Source organism: Ursus americanus, chromosome 13, assembly GCF_024610735.1.
Source record: "Ursus americanus isolate L20-20 chromosome 13, mUrsAme1.1.p, whole genome shotgun sequence".
NCBI classification, from domain to species: Eukaryota; Metazoa; Chordata; class Mammalia; order Carnivora; family Ursidae; genus Ursus; species Ursus americanus.
This window is the reverse complement of record NC_142139.1, coordinates 64,801,971-64,824,367: the sequence shown is the minus strand read 5'-3', so window position 1 is coordinate 64,824,367 and position 22,397 is coordinate 64,801,971. Positions and strand designations below refer to the sequence as shown.

The 22,397-nt window shown below is 43.0% G+C and overlaps 1 protein-coding gene across 1 annotated transcript in view; it reads right to left on the bottom strand.

The window, feature by feature from the left end:
• Window positions 1-22,397, bottom strand: part of NUGGC (nuclear GTPase, germinal center associated) — a 40,464-nt gene that overhangs the window by 4,953 nt on the left and 13,114 nt on the right. Inside the window, exons 8-16 of the mRNA XM_087866416.1 lie at window positions 22,324-22,342; window positions 21,945-22,034; window positions 13,917-14,022; window positions 12,551-12,684; window positions 8,535-8,699; window positions 4,547-4,704; window positions 2,452-2,590; window positions 1,343-1,451; window positions 530-666 (exon numbers count right to left, since the gene is read on the bottom strand). Of these exons, the coding sequence (XP_087722542.1) occupies window positions 530-666; window positions 1,343-1,451; window positions 2,452-2,590; window positions 4,547-4,704; window positions 8,535-8,699; window positions 12,551-12,684; window positions 13,917-14,022; window positions 21,945-22,034; window positions 22,324-22,342 (1,057 nt within the window). The remainder of the gene's footprint in view (window positions 1-529; window positions 667-1,342; window positions 1,452-2,451; window positions 2,591-4,546; window positions 4,705-8,534; window positions 8,700-12,550; window positions 12,685-13,916; window positions 14,023-21,944; window positions 22,035-22,323; window positions 22,343-22,397) is intronic.

The following is a 22,397-nucleotide window of genomic DNA, read 5'->3' as shown; positions in this document are numbered from 1 at the left end:
TCTGTCTAGAGATTATGCTATTATCGGAAACCCTGGAGCCAGGTTCTCTAGTCCCAAATCCTAGCGCTGCAACTTTGCAGCTAGGGGGCCTGTTGCTACATCTCTCTCTTTCCCTGCCTCAGTTTTCTTATCTATAAAATGAGAACAACGATAGCCGCTACCTCACAGGCTTGCTGGGGGTTAAATGAGCTCATGTAGGTCAAGAGCTTCGGACCCCCATCTGGCTATCGCAGTGGTTCTACTGAAGACCTGGTAAAGAGGAAAGATGTGAGAGAGAGCGGGGAGGGGGCTGCATTTCTGAAGTCACAGCCCCACAGAGACCCCGACACCAGCATGCGGGGGCAGTGAAGGGATAATGCCCAGTGCTCGCTGGCCTCCTCTCCTGGTGTCGTGGGCAAGGGTCGGAGCCCCTCTGCAGAAGGCATCAGCTTCACATGGACCCAAATAAGTACTTCTCCCGTCTTCTGTACCTGCTTCTTTGGCTCCCCCAAGGAGCCCGACTGGAGTTCAGACTATGGATGTAACATACCTTCAGTTGTTGAAATTGGTGCTGCATCCTTTCCTGAGCCCTTTCAAACATGCCCTCGGCCACCTGCCGGTCCACCCCTCTTCTGATGACATCTTTCATTCTCTCACACGCCTTTTTGCCAGCGATCTGAGCTGCCTCTGGCAAAAATGATAGCCACAGTCACACCACAGCAAGGACTTGCTTAGAAGTCTTCAGCTTCAGAAAGAAAGGCAAGCAAACAAAAATATATATACACACACACATAGCTATACATCCACAGATACACACACACACATTTTCATATACGTAGCACCATTTTCCACGCAGTGGAAATAGTTTAATAATCGCATGACAGAAAAAAATTAACACTCTCAATATTTAGATAACTATTACTCAGAAAATCCAATGAGTGAATTAGACAGAAGTTTACAAAATTCCAGTGCCCCTCCCCCGCCCAGAAAAAACAATGGGAACACCAAATTAAGAAGGATCTGGAAAGGGGGTTTACAAATACTTGAAGGGAGTAAGAATGAGAACTGGATACGAGATTTTATAGTTTAAGGAGCTGAGCTGCAGCAAGGAGAGGAGAAGCAAGGTGAATAGATAAAGGGTGGACAGAAAGTACTGGAAACACACAGATAAAAAATGACTCACAGATCACCTCTCCCCACACCCTTGCAATTACTTGGTTTTCAATTTGTGGAGTAAGAGTCTGAGAGGGACTTAGGATGCAGGAGGACAAATACTTTGAGGGGAAAGCAGAAGAAAAGGATGCCGAAGGAGCTGACAGAAAGACCCCAGAGGGAGTGGACAGTTTGCCCTCCAGAGCCCCACCTTCATAGCAGGGCTTCAGGTCGTTCTGAACAGAGGTGGTGAGAGACTCATAGATCCTCCTCTTCTTTCTGAGGATGTAGTCCTCCAGGCCTCCCAGGATGGCGCTTATCTGTGAATCCACGTTAACAAAAGGCCATTTGTGCCCATTGCTTCAATCGAACCCTGTGTGGTCACCACTTCCCTCTGCCTTATATTAGGCTTGGCTGTTCACATGGTGTTTTCTCAGCTAAGCTGTGAGCTTCTCATAGGCAGGAAATTTGTCTTAAGGGGGAGGCACAGGACCATTCTCTAGTGTTGCCATGTAATTCAGTCTGGGCCTGTGCTATGGCCTAAATATCTGTGTCCCCCCCAAATTAATACATTAAAATCCTAATCCCAAGGTGTTGGCATTAAGAGGTGGGGCCTCTGGGACATGATTAGGTCATGGGGGGGGGCCATGATTGGGACTATTCTCCTTACAGAAGAGATTCTAGCAAATCCCTTTGCCCCTTCCAGACAGTGAAAAGACAGTCATCTATGAGCAGGGAAGTGGACCTTCACCAGACACCGGATCTGCCTGTACCTTGACCTTGCACCTCCAGCTGCCTGTGAGGAGTGAATTTCTGTTGTTTATAACCTACGTACTTTGTGGTATTTTGTTACGACAGCCTGAACAGACTAAGACAGCCTAGAGGAAAATGGGTCACAGACAAGAATCTTGACTACTCAAAATTTAAAAATGATCTGAAAAAAATGACACGTCTTTAAGCCTCACTGCTTTGGATAATACTTCATAATATTGGCAAAAATGGTAGAAGGTTAGTGAAAGTGCTACAGCGCATTCAAATGTTTGCACATTTCAGGAGTCTTCGAAGATTCTTCCTAGGAACTGAGTCTCCTTTCCAACCTCAGCACTTCCTGCCAGTTGCTTCGCGGCAGCACAGAGACGGGCTGGCGTCCCACACCCCATCCCATGCGCTTTGTGTCCCACAGCACCTGCTATGAGACATGTCCAGACCTGGACACTCCAGGGGAACAAGGGAGAAGAGACTCATAACACCTCCAAAACCTTGCTGGGAAGAAAGCCTCTGCCCAACCTCACTGCTCTCTCCCCTTTACAAAGATCTCACCTCCTGGATCAGGAAACTCTTTTTGTAGCTATCATATTTCCAGCCATTTCTTACTCCAATTTCCATCATTTTCTCCTGTAGAGAGTGCTTAAAAGCATCTATGTGAGGCAGCAAAGTGGAATCAGTGGGCTTTCCAGCCCTACAGAAGAAACAAAATAAAATGTTAAGAGACAACAGCGGCTACCGTGGGGCAAAAACAAAGAGGAAACTAGCTGGTCCCCTTTATTCACTTTTAAGCCAGGTGGATGAGAATGAACAGTTATCGAACTCCTATCATGTGCCAGGCCCTGTAATGGGCCAGGTTGGGGACATCAAAACCAATGCAACCAGTGTAGTGATACCCATTTTACAGACGAGAAAACTGAGGTTCAGAGAGGGTTGCTGACGTGTGCCCAGCCCCATAGCTAGTAAGTGGCAGAGCCAAGCTTTGGACACTGATCTGCTCAACCTCAAAAGTCAGTCTTCCCACTGCCAAGGGATTTCCACTTGAAAGGATGAGACTTGAACTACATCTTAAAAGATGGGGAAGATATGGGGAAATGAAAAACAGGAGGAGCTATTCCCCATGGGGGCAAGATAGGGAACAAAATTTCAGACCATCCCAACAGTAAGAAGCAGCAGGTTATAGAGGAGAAGACATAGGTTTGAAATCCTGACTCTCTACCCGTGAGCTGTGTGACGCTGGAGAAGCTGCCTCAAGTCTTCTGAATCCCAGCTTGTCCCCTTGTAGACAGACAGAAGCTACTTCTGAGGGTTATTGAGAGGATCTGATGAGATCGTGCATGCGCAGTGCTTAGCACAGCTCCCGGCATATCTCAGTCGCTCTCCGCTACCCTCCAGGCCGGCTGGAGCAGGAGGCTGGCACTGAGCAACAGCATAGGGAGAGGGGGGAAAGGCCAGTTGGAGATAGGTGGAATGTCTTGAATTGCATCTTTTTTTTTTTTTTTTTTTTTTTAAAGATTTTATTTATTTATGTGACAGAGAGACAGCCAGCGAGAGAGGGAACACAGCAGGGGGAGTGGGAGAGGAAGAAGCAGGCTCATAGCGGAAGAGCCTGACGTGGGACTCGATCCCGGATCGCCAGGATCACGCCCTGAGACGAAGGCAGACGCTTTAACGACTGCGCTACCCAGGCGCCCCTGCATCTTTTTTTTTTTAAGATTTTATTTATTTTGTTTGAGAGAGAGAGAGAGTGCTGGGGAGGGGCAGAGAGAGAGAGAGAGAGAATCCCGAGCAGATTCCCTGTTGAGCATGGAGCCCAAGATGGGGCTCAATCCCATGACCCTGAGATCCCAACCTGAGCTGAAATCAAGAGTCCAGATGCTTAACTGACTGAGCCACCCAGGTGCCCCTTGAATGCCATTCTAAGGAATTTGGAGTTTATGCTATAGACTTGTAAACAGGGGTAGGATAGATGGAATGGCATGATCCCAAAGAAGTTTAAAAGAAGATGGGGGCAGGGAAGGGGAACACTGAGTAAGAATCCAGCAAAGGTAGAATGGTTCAAACAGCAGCCGGCGGCGAAATGCCAGAGGCGAAAGAGGGGGCCTGGGGCCAGGCTCCTGCACTGAGGGCTTAGGAGAGTCTGCTTCTGTTGATGGAAAAAAGGACTGACGGTCAAGGCAGGAAGGAGGCACCGTGAGGCTCACACAGCTAGTAATCGAGCGAGCACGCAGTATGTCAAAACCAAACAGAGTCATCGGTCAGCCTCTTTGCCTTTTTGCATTCAGGAAAATTTATAAAGGCCATGTGTTTGCTTAACTCCACACTCTCCAACCAAAATAACCTGCCCTGGGCTCAGATCCACAAGAAAATGTATCCCTTGCTGCATGTAGGAGATATTTGAAAAATACTGGAAATCATAATATTAGTCTGAAAGCAACATCTCCATCCGCACTCCAGGTCACCGTGAGACATTAAGTAAACCAAACCAAGAAAGCTTTTGTGTTTTGCCAGAGACTAAGCTTTCCTCCTCAAGTTGCAAGCTACTCTTTACACTTCCAGATCCAAAGTACAAATTCTTCTAAAGATGACACTCGGGCCCAATGCTCTTCAGATGTTTGTTCACGAAGGAGCAAGAGAAAGGATCCTTTACCTAAAAATGCCTCCAAAAACGGGATCAATCTGGTCATAGATGGGCTGAGTGATGGCTTCATTCAGATCTATTCTTGCGAGGGTCCTGGAGGCATAGATGCCATTTTTCAGGCAAACAGCTTTCAGAGTCTGGTGAAAGCCCTGGTTTCCTCTACTCCTCTAGGTAATTAAACAATAAGTTAGTAGAGTTAGTACACATTAACTAGAATGTCACAGGATCAGAATCGGATTGCCTTTGGCGAATGTGAATCACGGGGAAGAGTAGGGACAACATGATCTTTTAACATACGCTTAAGCTAAACAGAGGGCACTGCAGTCAGGCCTCAAGCGCCAGAGAGCCCTGTGCTTCCCTGATCACAATTCTCCTCATACAGTTTATAATTGTCTGGTTACTCATCAGGCTTCTCTACCCAAACAGCAGCTTGTTGGGAGCAGGCACGGTGTCTTATCCATCCCGATGTTCTCAGCATCTGGCAGCAGCGTAAGTAGTGCCTGCTGAACAGTTGTTAAAGGAGCAAGTTTTCAATGAAAATGTACTATGATCCTACTGGGGTGTAGGTTTCAGATTTTCCAAGCATAGCCCAAGTTGTTTTTTAATCCTTTTTGTTACATGTCTAACGAGATGTAATTTGATTTGTATATCTTCATAATATTTTTTCCCAGAGAAATAAATTCACAAATCAGAGGCAAAAAAATATGATGAAGCGAGAGCCATAAGAGACATGGATAAATCTTACCCAGATGGTGATCCTTAGTAAAGGGAATAAAAATATATAGGCACTGACCAAAATTTCAGTAGAGGTCCTGGTGATCAATGATATATGCTTTAAGGAACTCTTTTTCAAGCACAAGGCTGTGTCACACGATATGACTGGCATCATACCGTATATATATTTTTTTAATATTCTGTCCTTTTCACTGAACAGTATGACATGGGCATTTCCTCAATTCATTGCAAATACTTTCAAAAGTTATTTCAATATCTACAAAATATAATATCATGTGGATGTAACCTAATTCATTTTACCACTCTTTTATTATTACACATTTTAGGTTATTTTGCTATGTGACATAATGATATCATGTCAGCATGGAAATGTTTGTCCAAATTTCTGGCCATAAACGAAAGTGGCCCATCAAAGACACTTCAGACAAGTTTGTAGCTACCAAGAAAAACGCCGTTACAGAACTGACGAGACAGGGTAGTTCATGGGATGACACCCTTGTGAAGGCCTGGGGATGGCTGAATTGCTCCTTCCTTTCACGAGCAAACTGTCTGAAAGGAATGGTCTCCACTCTGTGTCTTCACCCTCACAGACACACTTACTCACTTTTGGTGATCTGGGATTTTTTTAACATCAACAGAAGCCGTTCTCCCCTGGACATACTTATCTATTGCTATGAAACAAATTACCCCAAACCTAATGGCTTAAAACAACAATAAACATTTATTGAGGATTGCTCACGAGTTTTGTGGGTCAGGAATTCAGATACGGCTTGGCTGCTGTTTCACGGTTCACTTGATAGCCAGGCTGTGCGGCTAAGGGTAAAAGGCAAGTAAAGACCACCCAGAGAAGAGACGAGCACATGATTCAAGGTCACCGAGAACAGACAATTTGGACAGTAGGCTCAGGTGGTGCAGAGTTTACTGACAGCAGGAGGAGAAAACGCTGCACAAGGTCAGCCCTTTGCAATGCATGGGTCCCCGACGGCCAGCGGACCCACTCCACAGCCACTGTGGGTGACGCTTCTGCACACATCCCACACTGTGTGCAGTGCAAGGACCCAAGCCCTCCCCTACGGGATCTGAAATACAGAAAACTGGAAGCTTGCCTAAGGGCCTTGGCCCCCAATACTAAGCAGAACAAAGAAGTACACACTGAGCATAAAGCAGAGAACAACATTCCAGGCAAGGCGATAAGCCCAGTACAGGCTGGGGGCTCTTTTATCTCTCGGTAAGGAAGTGTTCCAGGCCTAAAGCCCATTCTTATGTGGCCAAGTTGGGGGGGCTGGGGTCGAAAGACTGCAGGCCTGGGCTGACCTTTCCCCAAGGCTCGCCAGCACTGGCTCAGGGCTCCTCCATGAGGCTCCATCAGGCATTGGCTGGGATTACAGTCACCTGAACGGGGCTGGAGGATCTGCTCCCAAGGAGGCTCACTATGGAGATGGCAAGGTGATGCTGGCTATTTGTGGGCCAAACTTCACTACTTTTATGGGGATTGATAAATTTTAAACTACATAACTGGTCGGCAATTACAAGTAGCTGCAGTAGTTTGCAGAGCACAGCTGGGGAGGTGCAACAGGCACGTGGAGGGTTGGGCATCCGGGCTCTGAAGACAGACAGACCTGTGGTAGATGTGGATCCCATATGTGGCCACAGAAGGTTGTTCAGCCTCTGTAAGGCTGTAAATTACAATAATAATAAGAGTGTTTACCACCCAGAATTGTTGTGAGGACTGAATCAGGTAATGTACAGTATCTGGCAGCAGAGTAAGCATTTTATCCACGTTCGCTGAATGCATGAGTGAATGCACCTGTACATACTATATTCATGGACACTCAGCCACACCCCAGCCATGTGGAAGATACTCCACTTCTTATTCTCCTGTGTCAAAATTCTAACAGTCCTCTCCAGTGACCCCAGAATCATTCCCACTTCTACACTCTTTTAGCTCACGGAAATGTAGAGCTCCATTACACACCACCTTCTCACTGCTAACATTCTAACTTTCCAACTCATATTACAACAACGGCAAGAACATACAATCTACGCACTACGAGAGCTCTAGAGACTTCTCTATCATCCTTGTCCCATAAGCAGTGTTGTTCATCACTCCTTACTCTTTTTTTTTTTAAAGATTTTTTATTTATTTACTTGACAGAGGTAGAGATAGCCAGCAAGAGAGGGAACACAAGCAGGGGGAATGGGAGAGGAAGAAGCAGGCTCATAGTGGAGGAGCCCGATGCGGGGCTCGATCCCACAACGCCGGGATCACACCCTGAGCCGAAGGCAGACACCCAACTGCTGTGCCACCCAGGCGCCCCAATCACTCCTTACTCTTAACAGGTGTCATGGAGTGACCTGTATCCCTCTGATTTGACATGTTGAAGCCCTGAACCCCGGTGTGACTATATTTGGAGATAGGGCCTTTAGGAAGGTAATTGGGGTTAAATGAGGGCATAAGGGTAGGTCCTAAGCCTATTGGACTGGTGTCCTTATAAGAAGAGAGAGAGAGGCCAGGGATACACATATAGAGAAAAGACCATGGGAGGACACAGCTAGAAGGTGGCCACATACAAGCCAAAAAGAGGGGTCCCAGGAGTAACCAATCTTGCACGGCCTTGATCTTGGGCTTCTAACTTTCACAACTGTGAGAATAAATGTCTGCCCTTTAAACCACCTGCTCAATGGCATTTTATGTTATAGCAGCCCTAGCAAACCGATACGAGAAGCCTCTTTTTTCACCCCTTAGCCTTAGATAAATACAGCCTGGCACTTACATCTTTATCCTTCAGCTACCTCATATAAGTTATTAAAAGATAAAACAACATTTGGCATGCCTAGTGAGAAGTTACAAGATGTTTCCTTATTGTGTAATCTAATTGGCTTTTCTATCAACCCGGTAAGATAGGTAGAATGAGTATTTAGCTTCCCATTTTACACAGAAAAAACCCCACAAGCTTAAATGGGTTGAAGGCCTCACCCAGGGCTATGCAATGCATGATGGGTAGAGCTGGCACTCAAAACAAGACCCTCAACTCCTAAATTCCAACTCTGTTTCCACTGAAACGTATGCTCTCTCCTGGGTGCTCACGATGCACAGCCGGACAGTTCCCGCTATGTGCTTTCCTGTACACAATTTTCATTTTCTCCTACTCTCTTTTAGCTCTTTATTTCCTTCAAAAGCCATGGAATAGTGCAAAAAGAACTTGGAGATAAAGCAGAAGTCACTGAATATCACAGGTCCTCCCTGGAGAGGGTCACTCACCACCAGGCATGCCCCGAGGATCCGTCGGTAGGAAGTCCTGGCATTTCGGACTCCTTCCTGCAGAGGCTGCTCTATGTGGGCAAAGCACTGGTCAATGGTCTTCTCCAGTAGTTGTATCTTCTCTTCCACAAATCTCCGCAGGCCACTCATGTGCAAGTATTCATTCTAGGGACAAGGGCCATAGAAGCATGAGGCCACCCCCTCCCTAAGGCCACTTTCTCGTCAAACTTTGCTTCCTTAATGCTTGTCCACCAACACAAGATTTGGTTTGAGCCAATCACCCTCAGCTGACCTCTTTTGTCCCAGTAAAACAACCCTCGGTGGACAGACCTTAAGCTTTGTGGGCTGGAGAGCACAATATATACGTGCCTCCTGCAACTTACTTTGGGTGTCTAATCCGTTAGGCAATTTGAGGGAATAACTAGTTAAACAAAAATCCAGTTGCTGTTAAAACATATTTTTTCAATGATATCTGATTCTACAAACATTTTGTAGGCTTTTTGCACAAAACAGTTTTTGAGAATCGTGTTTCTCAAATTTTAACATGTGTACAGATCACTGGGAGAGTTTGTTCAAATCTGAGGACCTGAGATTCTACAATTCTAGCAAGCCCTTTGGTGACACTGATCTTCTGGTCTGGTGGCCCTGGACCACACTTTGAAGAACAAAACTACAGGACATAATAATAAAGATATGGTCCTTTCTTCAAAGGAGAATACAGTCTAGTCGAGGAAAAAAGATCTACTCAATTAATAGAAGGGAGAGACAGCCTTGACCTCTAGATTTCAAACTGGGAATTCTGCAGTATTGTTCCCTGTGTGAGAATCTTGGGGACCCCACAATGCCTACAGCAGATGGAAGCCACACTACTTAGCTCAGCACTTAAGGGCCCCTCATAGCCAGAACTCAGCCAACTTCTCCAGCACCACCAGCTGTTTGCCTAAAACGTCATCCCATCCCAGGGTAGCTGCTCCCGAACTTGCTACCATTCTCCAAATGTGTCATCCCTTTTGTACCCCATGACTTTACACATGCTTCCCATCCTTCCAGACAAAGCACAAAAGCCACTCCCTGAGTGATGCTTCGCCTGACCCCCCTGGGTGGAATTGGGGCTCCCTTTCCTGAATTTTGTATATCCCTGCACTACAGCCCTCCTCCTGCTGGGCTATGTCTGTCTCATTCCATATCTCTTTCCCTGGACTAGGAACTTGCTGAAGGATCTGTGGACTGTGTTATTCATGTTTGTTTATTCCGAGGCATGGCACAGAGTGCACAGTTGATAAAAGTTTTGGAGTGAATGAAGGCCACAGAGAAACTGCTAGATAATGTGGGCTTTTAAATTCTGTTCCAAATTCAGTGACAGAAAATCGCTCTCAAATAGATATGTGGCCTTATACAAATGACTTAGCTTTTCTAGATCTTGATTGCACTGAAGTGAGTGAGGCTGAATGTTCCTGAAAACAGCCTCAAACGCCCATTCTCCTCGAGACTTAGAGTAAATGAGTTTCAGAGTTTATGGAGACTATTCCACAGATTCTCATAGTTTTTCACTAGTAAGAATTCTATAAGCCATACTTTTCTTTCAGAGTGCCCTCTGGATTCTCCTGAGTCTGTGGTGTCACTGGCAATCAAAAGGAAATAAGAAAGATGTCACCAACAGAAACTCTATGGGTAAGATTCTCACAAAGTCTCACACTCAACAAATCATTGGTAAATAAATAAAAGAACAATAAGAAAGGGAAAGGCTTACATCTACTACGAATAAATGCAGGGCCATTTGACATTGAGATGTCATAATCAACTTCCTACTGATTCATAAAAAGAATGACTAGATCCCTGTTCATTTAGAATCACTAACTACCTAGACTCTTTTTTTTTCCTGGTTTGAGTCATAATCTTAAAAAATGATCAATCACCACATTTTTTCAGAATGCAAAAGAACTGACAAATCTCTTGCCTTCCAACTTCCCATCAATGAACTGAGACTGTGACCAGTATCTGAGGCCAAATGATTTTGAGGAAAAATGCTGGCTAATACCCATGTGAAGGGCTACCACAGAAGTGCTACCAGCCCCCTCCTCTGGGTTTTCTGTTGCCTACAGCCTGACCTTGAGGATGGCACTGAGCCCTCCACGGGCTGCCCCTTCCCCTTAGCCCAGAAGAGTACAAGGGGGTGGGGGGCAGGCACTTCTCAGTTTGATTGCAAAATGACTTGTCCTTGTGTGTGTAAAACAAACCAACCACACACAGCACCACATCTGATTTGTTTTCCATCAGCACTTCCAAAAGCAATCTTTTGCTGGGCAGAGAGGCAATTTTCACCCTGAAGAACACTTTCAGGAAGTTAGAAGGTCAAATGCTTCCCCGGTATTTCAGAGGACACAGTTAAATTCGAAAATCTCAAGATTCCAGCTTCTTGCTGTTGTTTTTTTATTTTTCCCTCACAGAACTAGGCCAAAACAAGGCATAAGAAATATGATGAAAAAGACAAGGAACCTTGCTCTATGTGTCACTCTTATATGGAATTTTTAAAATGTAGACATTTGACCAAAACTGCAAAGACCATCTACTGTTGACATTGCTTACTTTTCACATTGAAGTCAGGTCTCCATTATCTGCCTCCCCTGGCCACGCCATAGGGCCAGCCCAAGTGTACCTTCCCACATTCTCAGGACCAGCCCCGTGAACTCTCAGAAAGCCCTACTGGTTCACTTTCTTTGCCCCTTCCTTGTTCAGCATAACAAAAAGTTGGACAATTTGGTGGGGCAAATCTGATGGTTGATAGCAATTGTGGAAATAAACACCAACCAAATGAGAACATGCGAAGGCTGCTTATCCAGAGCTTGCTAGAGCAAGAGAGTCAGCCACCATCGCTTGTGCTTGGCAGAGATTGAAAGGCAGGCAGAGGAGTGGGAAGGCTTCAGGCACACCCTCATCAGAGGCCACTGGCACAGAGAAGCCGTGGGTGGGCTAACTAGAAGTGAGGATCCTATGCAATTCATTAGGGTGCAGTTTGGCTTCTCTGGTTGGAAGCAGGGATAAAGATTAGGAAAACCATCAGTTAGTAACCAATCAGCCCATTTGGGTCTGATTGTTACAGACATCATTGCTTAGCTTCTTGGACTGTTACCAGAGATAGCAGTCTGACTCTGACTCCCTATGAATCTAACTTACAGCAGGCTGCCTTCCTGAGCTGTTTATTATAGATAAGGGGTTGGTTTCCTAGGCAGGTTGCTGCAGGCTGTGCGTCAGGGTTCTGTTTTAACATATAATTGCCCATTTGTATATTCAGTCCCTCACAAAGAAGCAGTACAGTTGGTGATTGATTGCAGTGTCAGATTTTTTTTCAAAAACTCTCCTCTGCATCTAACTTAGCAGCCAATCCATCTTATTTTAGGGTAAAAAACCAAATCATCTATCAAAGAGATAAATTTGTCTGTTCCTGTGAGAAGAGTAATTTGGAACTGGCCATTGAGGAGGCCAGCATTCCAGATTGTGAAGCTATAGATCTAAACTCTTTGCCGAATGTCCCCGCTAGCTCCCTTCCTCCACGTTATTGTACTAGGCTGCTCTGATTTTGAGATTCTGACAGCACCAGGGCATAAAGGAAATCCATAGACAGATGAGATTTTTCTGGACTGTAAGCATAACCATGCCTCTGTGGGTTAACCAAGAATCGTCAGTATTCTGCGAGGGCAAAACAAATCACTTCTGTTATCGTTTAAACACATTCCATCTTATTCAAGTTCCCAGGAGAGGTGAAAGTAGCTGCTAGTCATTTCTACATTTTCCTCTCAAACCATCTGTCCCAGGCAACATATTATTCCTTCCTTTTTTACTCAAATGTCACCATTGTAACCCTCGAATTATCTCTTTGTCCTCTTTAGATTTTCTGAGCTTAGTATTTTCCCTTGATATGAAAAGAAAAAATATTGTAAGTTATTTTCCTAACTTGGTAAAAGGGAATGCTCTGCCCAGGCTGGGAGTCAGAGCACACACGTAAGTATCTCCCGTACCGGCAGGTTTTCCGTGCAGTTGAAACTGTCTGTGAGGAGCAATAAACCAAAAGCTTCAGTCACATACTTGGTCACCATCCTCCTCTTCTTGTCCAGGAGACTTTTCCTGATATAGCCTCTTAACCTGGGGATTTCTGGAATTCACAGGCAGCACAAACAATTTTAAAAGGCCAGAGTTCACAGCAAAGAAAATTCACAAAAATGAACGGATCAGAATGGCAGTCTGAATTAGCTACAGCTGAGGTCCTACGTGGGCTGACTGCCCACTACACCAAGTTTTCTGGGATGTTTTTCCATGTCTAGGATCAACAATAATGAACGGTAGATCAGCAACGATGAATATTAATTTTATTCAGTGGTACAAGTCCAACTAAATAGAAAAGTGCACACTGGTTAGAAACATTAGCACTTCCCTCTGGACCGCTACTTATGAAGAGTTGAACCAATGGTGCTCACAATCCCAGAGTCTCAGCTCTTCTGTCCCTCTAGACTTTTCCATCTACATCAAATAACCCATAATAGGAAAATCGCTCATGCTTGCTGTAGGAAGGATGAGAATCTCTGCTGAATGGGATTCTGGATTAGAAATTCATCTTAGTCCTAACCTTTTGTTGGTCAGAAGATAACAGATGTCATCTTACTTTTCCCCCCATTATTCCCATAAGTGGAAATTCTTCTATATCATTGCTTGTGTATGGCATGCTGATTATTTTTTTTTTATATCCTTGTTCCAGAAGTTCCCCTATTTCTGGAACATTTTACACCTTCTGCCCCTTCGCCCCCTCTCCCACGCAGACATGTCAGGTAAAATGCATGCACATCTTCAGCCATTTTAAGTTCAGATCCTGCCTGCTCGCCCACTTTGCACTGAGCGCGCCAGTCACACAGACCCCTGGGTTCTCTGGGCTTCTACTGTACTCACAGCACCATTTAACTAAGCCTGATTTGTACCTTGATTTTTACACATGGCTTAGTATTAGCTCCTCATCTAGATTTTAAGTTCTGTGAAAAGGGGGTCATGTCTTCTGCTTTTTCCTCCTCAGAGACAAAGCATACAATAGATGCTCGGTACATACTTTTAATACTTGTAGTAGCTGGGTGAGTGAGGAGTTGCAAGCCAAATACTTAGGAAATGACAACCCAACCTCTGACCTATACCAACTCTTGGTAAAATTTGGATGGAAGAGGAACTGTGGTCTCACACACCACAACAATGCAAAGAGAAAAACAAATATGTCTGCTAATAGGTGTAGAAACTGAAACAAGCTGGAAATGTGGCACAGAAAGTTCTAGAGAGGGAAATTCGGCATGCCGAGCTTCATCTTGAGAATTCTAGTGATTGAGATAAAAAATATATATAAATTACCAGTTTCCTCCTCAGTGAGGAGAGCCTGCTGCCAGTACTCCTGGGCGCTGACTGTGTATACCAGATCAGAAGCCTCCAGAACCTTGGAATCAGCGGGCAGCTTTCTCTGAAGTGAGAGAGAGACACACAGAGAACAGAGTAACTCAAACATGGTGAAGGAAACAACACGCAAGCCTTATAAGAACATTCAGCAAGCTTCAGCTCACTCACTCTCAATCCTGCAAGAGCCCCGTAAGGAACACAGCACACCTGCTCGTCAGGTGTTCTCATCTGTCCATACCTCACAAGGTTGGATGTTGTAAGAAAACTGCTGCATAGAAAATATTCTCTTGGGAGCTAAGAAGAGCAATTCTAGAAGGAAATGTGTAGAGAAAATAGTTCAAAGTGCACTGAAATGTTCAGAGAGGGGGAAAGTACCAGGATGCTTTATGAAAAAAAAAAAAAAAAGCCCACCTCTGGCAAAGGCAGTGATGGGCTAGAGCCAGCTACACATGCTCCTGAGAGCCGAGTGTATGCAGCTCTCCCCAGCGCCGCCTTTGGTGACATCACCCTGGTAGCTTGAACTTGGCCATGGTGGGAGTATTACACCTTGGGAATCAGCAAAAACTAGAAATCAGGGCTTTTTTTTTTTTGGTTTGTTTCTTTTCTATTCTTTTAAAACAGAGGACGGGTTGTTTACCTACACCACACAACACAGGGCAAAGGTGTGTGAAAATGCAAGTTTCTTAGCTGGGCCCTTAGTGAGTAATCAGACACATTTAAAAGCAGAGTGATGTTTAGGGAAATGACGGTTTTAAATATCAAGGAATTAAGAACATGAGAAAATCTTTTTTATGATTAAGAAAATCATCGTCACGGAGAAGTCACAATGGGATTAGACACAAATATTGTTCCATAATCTTTCATTATTCTCACTTAAAAGAAAAGAAGGGGCGCCTGGGTGGCTCAGTTGGTTAAGCATCCGACTCTTGGTTTCGGCTCAGGTCGTGATCTCAGGGTCATGAGATCGAGCCCTGAGTCAGGCTCTGTGCTGAGCCAGTCTGCTAAAGTTTCTCTCTTCCTCTCCCTCTGCCCTGCCCCGCCTTGCTATCTCTCTCTCTCTCTCAAGTAAATAAATAAATCTTTAAAAAAAAAGAAAGAAAGAAGAGAGAAAAACCAAAAGGGTTGTGTGTGTGCATGGGTGTTTGGGGGCAGTAGAAAACGGTAGAGAGTTGTCCATCTCTTTCTGATGCAAAGATACAAAAGCGCTGAGTGAGTAGTCCACTGGGAGAGGTGAGAGACCATATGTCTGGCAAGCTGTGAGCCCATGTAGTCAAGGTGGGAATAGAGTTGCCTGGGTAGACTTCCAGGAGCCCCACACTCTATAGTCAGGGCTGAAATTATACAAAGGATCTGCCAAGATTAACTTTTTCCCCTTCTGATAGAGTTTTGACTCCAGCAAAAAAGTTTAGGGAAAGTTGAAACTGATGTGGAATTAATTTTAAGTAGGGTTTTAGAACAATTGAAAGAAAGGAGTATGCCTCACTGTGTCTAGATTATTTAAAATCTTGCTCTAAATTCTGTATACTTCTTCTAAAAGTTATTGATGATTAGTTAACACTTATGCTTGTTATTATAGTACAGAGAAATATTTTTATAGTATCAGTGAAATGACTACAGTATGAAGGTTCCATATTATTATAAAAAAGATGTAGAAACAGTTACAGCTGGAAAGTAGGATCCAAGAGGTGAGTGTTAATCAAATTATCAAATCACCCCATGGAAAGATGAGTCACTGTTACAATTACACACATGGTTTGTTCGGACAATGTACAGCACCACAGATGTTAAAGTTCGTAAGAAGATATTATATATGAGAAAGGAGAAAGCTTTTAGCTCAAAATAGAAGTGATACTACCTGAAAGCAGAATCAAAAGGGGGATAGTAAAGCTAGAGTTAGCTTGAGATCAGTAATATAAATCATGACCCCATTGTCAAAAAATCTATCTTTTCTAGCTTTGTCATTAAAATAACTTTGCGGTGATATCACCCTGCCCACTTCTTTTGCTTGTGTGAAATCATTTGATATGGACCCCTAGCACCCCAACTTTTATTTTTAGCATTATTTTTTACTAAAAGAAACACAAGTTTCTTTGAGAGTAGTAGGTCCACATCTTGGGGCAGGGAAAAATAAAAGGAGTCTGCATATCTTGTTGTTGCCGAAGAGTAAAAATGTTTTTAAAAATGTCTGGGTAAGGCTAAAGGACCCGACTTAAGTTACAGGCTCCCATCGGCCAAGAGGTGAACTGGAACATCAAAAAGAACACAGTATTTCTGTGAAAAGCCCTGAGTCCATTATAATCTTCAAACTATGTAAAATAAGTAATAATAATATGAAAAAATACATATGTATTGGTCCCACCCCTGGTTCCTGACACAGGGCTCCTAAATTCCTTATAAATTAGGGATGCGATCACAATCTTTGATTCTAACATTAGTCTTTGACCCCAGTACTCAGCACAGAGCTCCTAAAACCATTGTCATTTCCTAAGTGGTAAGAGCACTAGATGCATCTCTTGTTCTAATATTTGGTCTTTGACTCTAGTACCTGACACAGATCCTAAATCCTGTGGAATTTCCAAAGTGATAGGAGTGTCTTCTTTTTCTAATGAGGCAATTCTGGGTGAGCTCCTGAATAGGGGCTGGTCACAGAAAGATCAGGTCATTAGAAGTTTGGAATTTTCAGCCCCACTCCACCCCACCCCCCATTCTCCAGAGAGGGTAGAGGGGCTAAACATAGAGTAATTGATGATGCCTATGTGAGGAAGCCTCCATAAAACCCCAACTGTATGGTGTTTAGCGAGTTTCCAGGTGGGCGAACACATCCGTATAACGAGAGGGTGATGTACTCCAACTCCATGGGGACAGAAGTTCTTGCATTTGGACTCCTCCCAGGCCTTTCCCTATATATCTCTTCATCTGGCTGTTCATCTGTATCTTTTATACTTTATTATATTTTTTAAAAACTGGTAAAAGTAAGTAATTATTTCACTGCATTCTGTGAGCCGTTCTAGCAAATAATCGAATCCAAGGGGGACGTGGTCACAGGGACCTTCAATTTGTAGCTGAGTCAGACAGAAGTTGTGCATAAACTAGGGACCTATTATTTGCAGTTGGCATCTGAAGTATGGGGCAGTCTTGTGGGACTGAGTCCCTAACCTGTGGGATCTGATGCTATGTCCCAGAAGATATTTTCAGCTTGAGTTAAATTGTAGGACACCCTACTCTATGACCCAGCAATTGCACTACTAGGTATTGATCCAAAGATACAAAAATAGTGATTCAAAGGGGCACATGCACCCCATTGTTTATAGCAGCAATGTCCACAATAGCTAAACTATGGAAAGAGCCCAGATGTCCATCAACAGATGAACAGATAAAGATGTGGCATATATATATATATATATATATATATATATATATATATATATATATATATATATATAATGGAATATTACTCAGCCATCAAAAAGGATGAAATCTTGCCATTTGCAACAATATGGATGAAACTAGAGGCTATTATGCTAAGCGAAATAAGCCAGTCGGAGAAAGACAAATACCGTATGATTTCACTCACTTGTGGAATTTAAGAAACAAAACAGATGAACATAGGGGAAGGGAAGGAAAAATAGAATAAGATAAAAACAGAGAGGAGGCAAACCATAAGAGACTCCTAATTATAGAAAACAAACGGAGGTTGCTGGAGGGGAGGTGGGTGGGGAGATGGGGTAACTGGGTAATGGGCATTAAGGAGGGCACGTGAGGTAATGAGCACTGGGTGTTATACGCAACTGATGAATCATTAAATTCTACCCCTGAAACTAACAGTACACTATATGTTAACTAAAAAAATAAATAAATAAAAAATTATAGTGTCACAGAGAATTGCTTAGTGTGGGAAAAAATCCCAACACTGGTGTCAGAAGTGTTGTTAAGTGTGTTAGCATGGATTGGAAGAATATCATTAAAATGTCCGTACTGTCCAAAGCAACCTACAGATTCAAGGCAATCCCTATCAAAATACCAACAGCACTTTTCACAGAACTAAAACAAATAATACTAAAATTTGTATGGAACCACAAAAGACCCCAAATAGCCAAAACAATGTTGAGAAAGAAAAACAAAGCTGGAGGTATCATGCATCCAGATTTCAAACCATACTACAAAACTATAGTCATCAAAACATTATGATACTGGCACAAAAACCAACCCATAGATAATGGAAGAGAATAGGCAGCTCAGAAATAGACCCATGCTTGTATGGTCAATTAATCTACAACAAAAGAGGCAAGAATATACAATGGGGAAAACATAGTCTCTTCAATAAATGGTGTTGGGAAAGCTAGTCAGCTACATACAAAAGAATGAAACTAGACTACTTTCTTAAACCGTATACAAAAATAAGCTCAAAATGGATTAAAGACCTAAATATAAGGCCTGAAACCATAAAACTTCTAAAAGAACAGATAGGCAGAAAACTTTTGGGCATTGTATTTTTTTGGATCTGTCTCCTCAGGCAAAGACAATGAAAGCAAAAATAAACAATTGGGACTACATCAAACTAAAAAGCTTTTGCCCAGAGAAACTGTCAACAAAACAAAAAGGTGACCTATTGAATGGAAGAAGATATTGCAAATCCTATATGTGATAAGGGGTTAATATCCAAAATATATAAACAGCACATGTGAGGGCACACCAAAAAAATAATAATAATAATCTGATGAAAAAGGGGTAGAGGGACTGGATAGACATCTTTCCAAAGAAGACATATGGATGGTCAACAGACACATGAAAAATGCTCAAAATCACGAATCACTATGAAATGCTAATTACAACCACAAGATTTCACCTTGCACCAGTCAGAATGCCTAGTATCAAAAAGATAAGAAATAACAAGTGTTAGTGAGGATGTGGAGAAAAGGGAACCTTCCTTCGTACACTGTTGGTGGGATTGTGAATTGGTGCAGCCACTGTGGAAAACAGTATGGAGGTTCCTGAAAAAATTAAAAATAGAAATACCGTATGATCAGCAATTTTCCTTTTGGGTACTTATCTAAAGAAAATGAAAACACTAATTTGAAAAGATCTATGCATCCCCCTGTTCACTGTAGCATTGTTCATAAAAGCCAAGATATGGAAGCCACCTAAGTGTCCATCAATGGCTGAATGGATAGAGAGGATATGTTACACATATATACAGTGGAATATTACTCAGCCATAAAAAAGAATGGAATCTGGCCATTTGCAACAACACAAATGGACCTACAGGAAGTTACACTAAGTGAAATAAGTCAGCCAGAGGAAGACAAATACCATATGATTTCATTTATGTGGAATGTAAAAAAACAAAACAAATGAACAAACAAAATAAAATAGAAACAGACTCACAAATACAGAGAACAGACTGGTGGTTCCCAGAGGGGAGGGGAATGGAAGGACGGGCAAAATAGGTGAAGGGGATTAAGAGGTACAAAATTCCAGTTACAAACTAAACAAGTCATGGGGGTGTAAAGTACAGCAGAGGGACTATAGTCATTAATACTGTAATAACATGGTGACAGATGGTAACTAGACTTAATTTGTGGTGATCATTTTGTGATGTGTAGAACTGTCGAATCACTGTGTTGTACACCAGAAATGAATATAATATTGTGCGTCAACTGTACTTCCATTTAAAAAAAGAAGTGTTGTGAGTGTGTTAACAGCGTGAGAGGAAAGGAGAGGCACAAGAGGAGTAAGATGGTTCTCTTTACAGGTACCCTAAAGCAAAGGCAAATGCTGTGTGATAACCAGCTCCAAGGACGTACCTGAGAATGTAAACACCCAGCTCTCTTTCACATACAATTCGTCATCCAGACTTGGAGATGCGAACTCCCTAACATCTCTAGAAAGCATCTCCTCTCCGCTAGTCCTGTGGTGACTGCCTTGCTCAAGCTCTTAGCACTTCCAGCTGGACTACAGGAAAAGCCTCCCAAAGGGTCTCTGCATCCAGTCTTCACACGCCCCTCCCCCCATCCATTCTCCTTACTGCTGAGAAAAAAGTCTTTCTAAAATACCTAGTATTTCCAGACTGAGGTCTACAAAGGGAGTCTCAGGGGTCTGTCATGTTTCTCACAATATGTTTTCCTAATTATTATTTTTATAATAAAAAATAAGCATACACATCTATACCAATGACTGCCTTATAATCAACTTCTGCCTCACATTTTCTTTTTTTTTTTTAAGATTTTATTTATTTATTCGACAGAGATAGAGACAGCCAGCGAGAAGGAACACAAGCAGGGGGAGTGGGAGAGGAAGAAGCAGGCTCATAGTGGAAGAGCCTGATGTGGGGCTCGATCCCATAACGCCAGGATCACGCCCTGAGCCGAAGGCAGACGCTTAACCGCTGTGCCACCCAGGCGCCCCATGCCTCACATTTTCTATGACTAAGATTAAATTTGCTCCAAGTGAAGGCATGCAGTACAAGGGAAGGGTTCACAATAACTCAGACTGAAGTAAAGTGGTTGGGGAATTAAGGTATCACCTGGCCCTCGGAGGTGGTCCCTCAAAAGGACTTGTATGGTGAGAGAACAATAGTCACTGGCAAGCTGATTCACTGTCGTCCAGACCCTATCTCATCCACACCAACGCGCCACATTTATTAGCAATAAATATAGCTGTGAATTGTGTATTGAAGTATTTTGTGTTTTTGTTTCCAGAAACAATATGATGAGGTACTCATTAAATGCATATTTCTTGAGTGCCAACGAGAACAACTGAAGAGAATAAGAGCAGCTTTGCTCAGTTATTGCCTCATTAAAACCAGCATTTAAGAATTGGTTGGTCAAAGGTTTTGGCTTAAGTACAAGGGCTGGTTATTCTGAATGAGAGGCAAAAGCTTTGAAGTTTTCAATTCCACTTTGTAGATCAGACGTTTTCTGCATCAGTGTAATTGAATTCAAACTACAGAATGCAATTAAATATAGAACTGGACATCAGGCCATATGTTTTTACTATTACCCAGCGCTGAAGATTTAGTTTCAGCAAAACCAAAACATCTATCACATTATACTAACCCTGATATATCACTTCTATGTTTTGTTTAGAGTTTATCTTAAAACTGGTTTCAGTTTTATTGTTGTATAAGACGATTACAGTAAGGAGTTTTACGTCTGTAACTATTTTAGTGGCAGAATAACATAAATAATTTAAGAAAATACCAAGATTCCCACAGAACAATTTCTCGAGCTTGAAAAACACAGCTCAGGGGGGCGCCTGGGTGGCTCAGTCAGTCAAGGGTCTGATTCTTGATTTTGGCTCGGATCATGATCTCAGGGTAGTGAGATCGAGCCCTGTGTCGGGCTCCATGCCGGGCATAGAGCCTGATTGAGATTTTCTCTCTCTCTACTTCTGCCCTTCCTGCCCTCCTACCCCCAACCCCCACTGCTCGGGCTTTCTCTCTAAAAAAGAAAAAAAAAAAAAAAGCTCAGGCCTTATCTCCCAATGCTCCTGGCAGAAGGCCCTTTCTCCCACTCCCTTACCTTACCAAAGACTACTGGTTTTTTAAAATTCTGCCCAAGAGCACGAGGAGCTTTCCCTGCACCTCTCTGCAACACCGCCTCCCCAAGTGCCAGCATGGTCCAGGCATCCTTCTGGGTTCCCACAGCACCCTATGCGTTCCTCCAGCAGATCACCCTCAAACAGTACGGTGATCTCTGATTTTACCTGCATATTTCTCAGTGGACTCTAAGCTCATCCCATCCTTCCAGCAACCACAAGAGTTAGATGTTATCCTTTCCCCATTTTACAGATGAGACAGTGGAGGCTCAGAGAGAAACAGTAATTTGCTGGAAGTCACAAAGCTATTAACCAGTAGGACTGAATTAACTCCAAATTGTCTTCTCCAAAGCTTTTGCTGTGGCTACTATGCAAGACCCAATAGACAGTGAAATGTTTCTGAAAATCTTGAAAAGCAGAAAAAATACACAGGGAAATCTGTTAACTCACCTTGAGTTTTTCCTTGAGAATTCTATTCCTTTGTAGTTTTATCATTTCATTTCTTTCTAAAACAGCCTCCCGCTGACTCAAAATCGCTTGCTAGATTGGGAAAAGAAATGAAAGTATGGCAAAGAGTCCAGGGTTATCAAGAGTGATACGGTGATAAGCTGCACATTTTTGGGGGGCATCTCTTCAGTTGGCCCAGACAAATGTGCATGTCTTTGAATTTTATAATATTAATCATGAAAAGTATTATTAAGCATAACTAGTTCACCCATATGTCCAAACTCATTAAGTTGTTACATGAAATGTATGCGATTTTTTGTACATCAATTACATAGCAATAAAGCTTTAAAATAAAAAATAAAAATAACTAGTCCGTACTTACATTTCCCACTTTTCTTTCCCTGAAATGAAAATTGTAACAATTACTAACTCATTTTATGTGTCATGGCAGTCTCT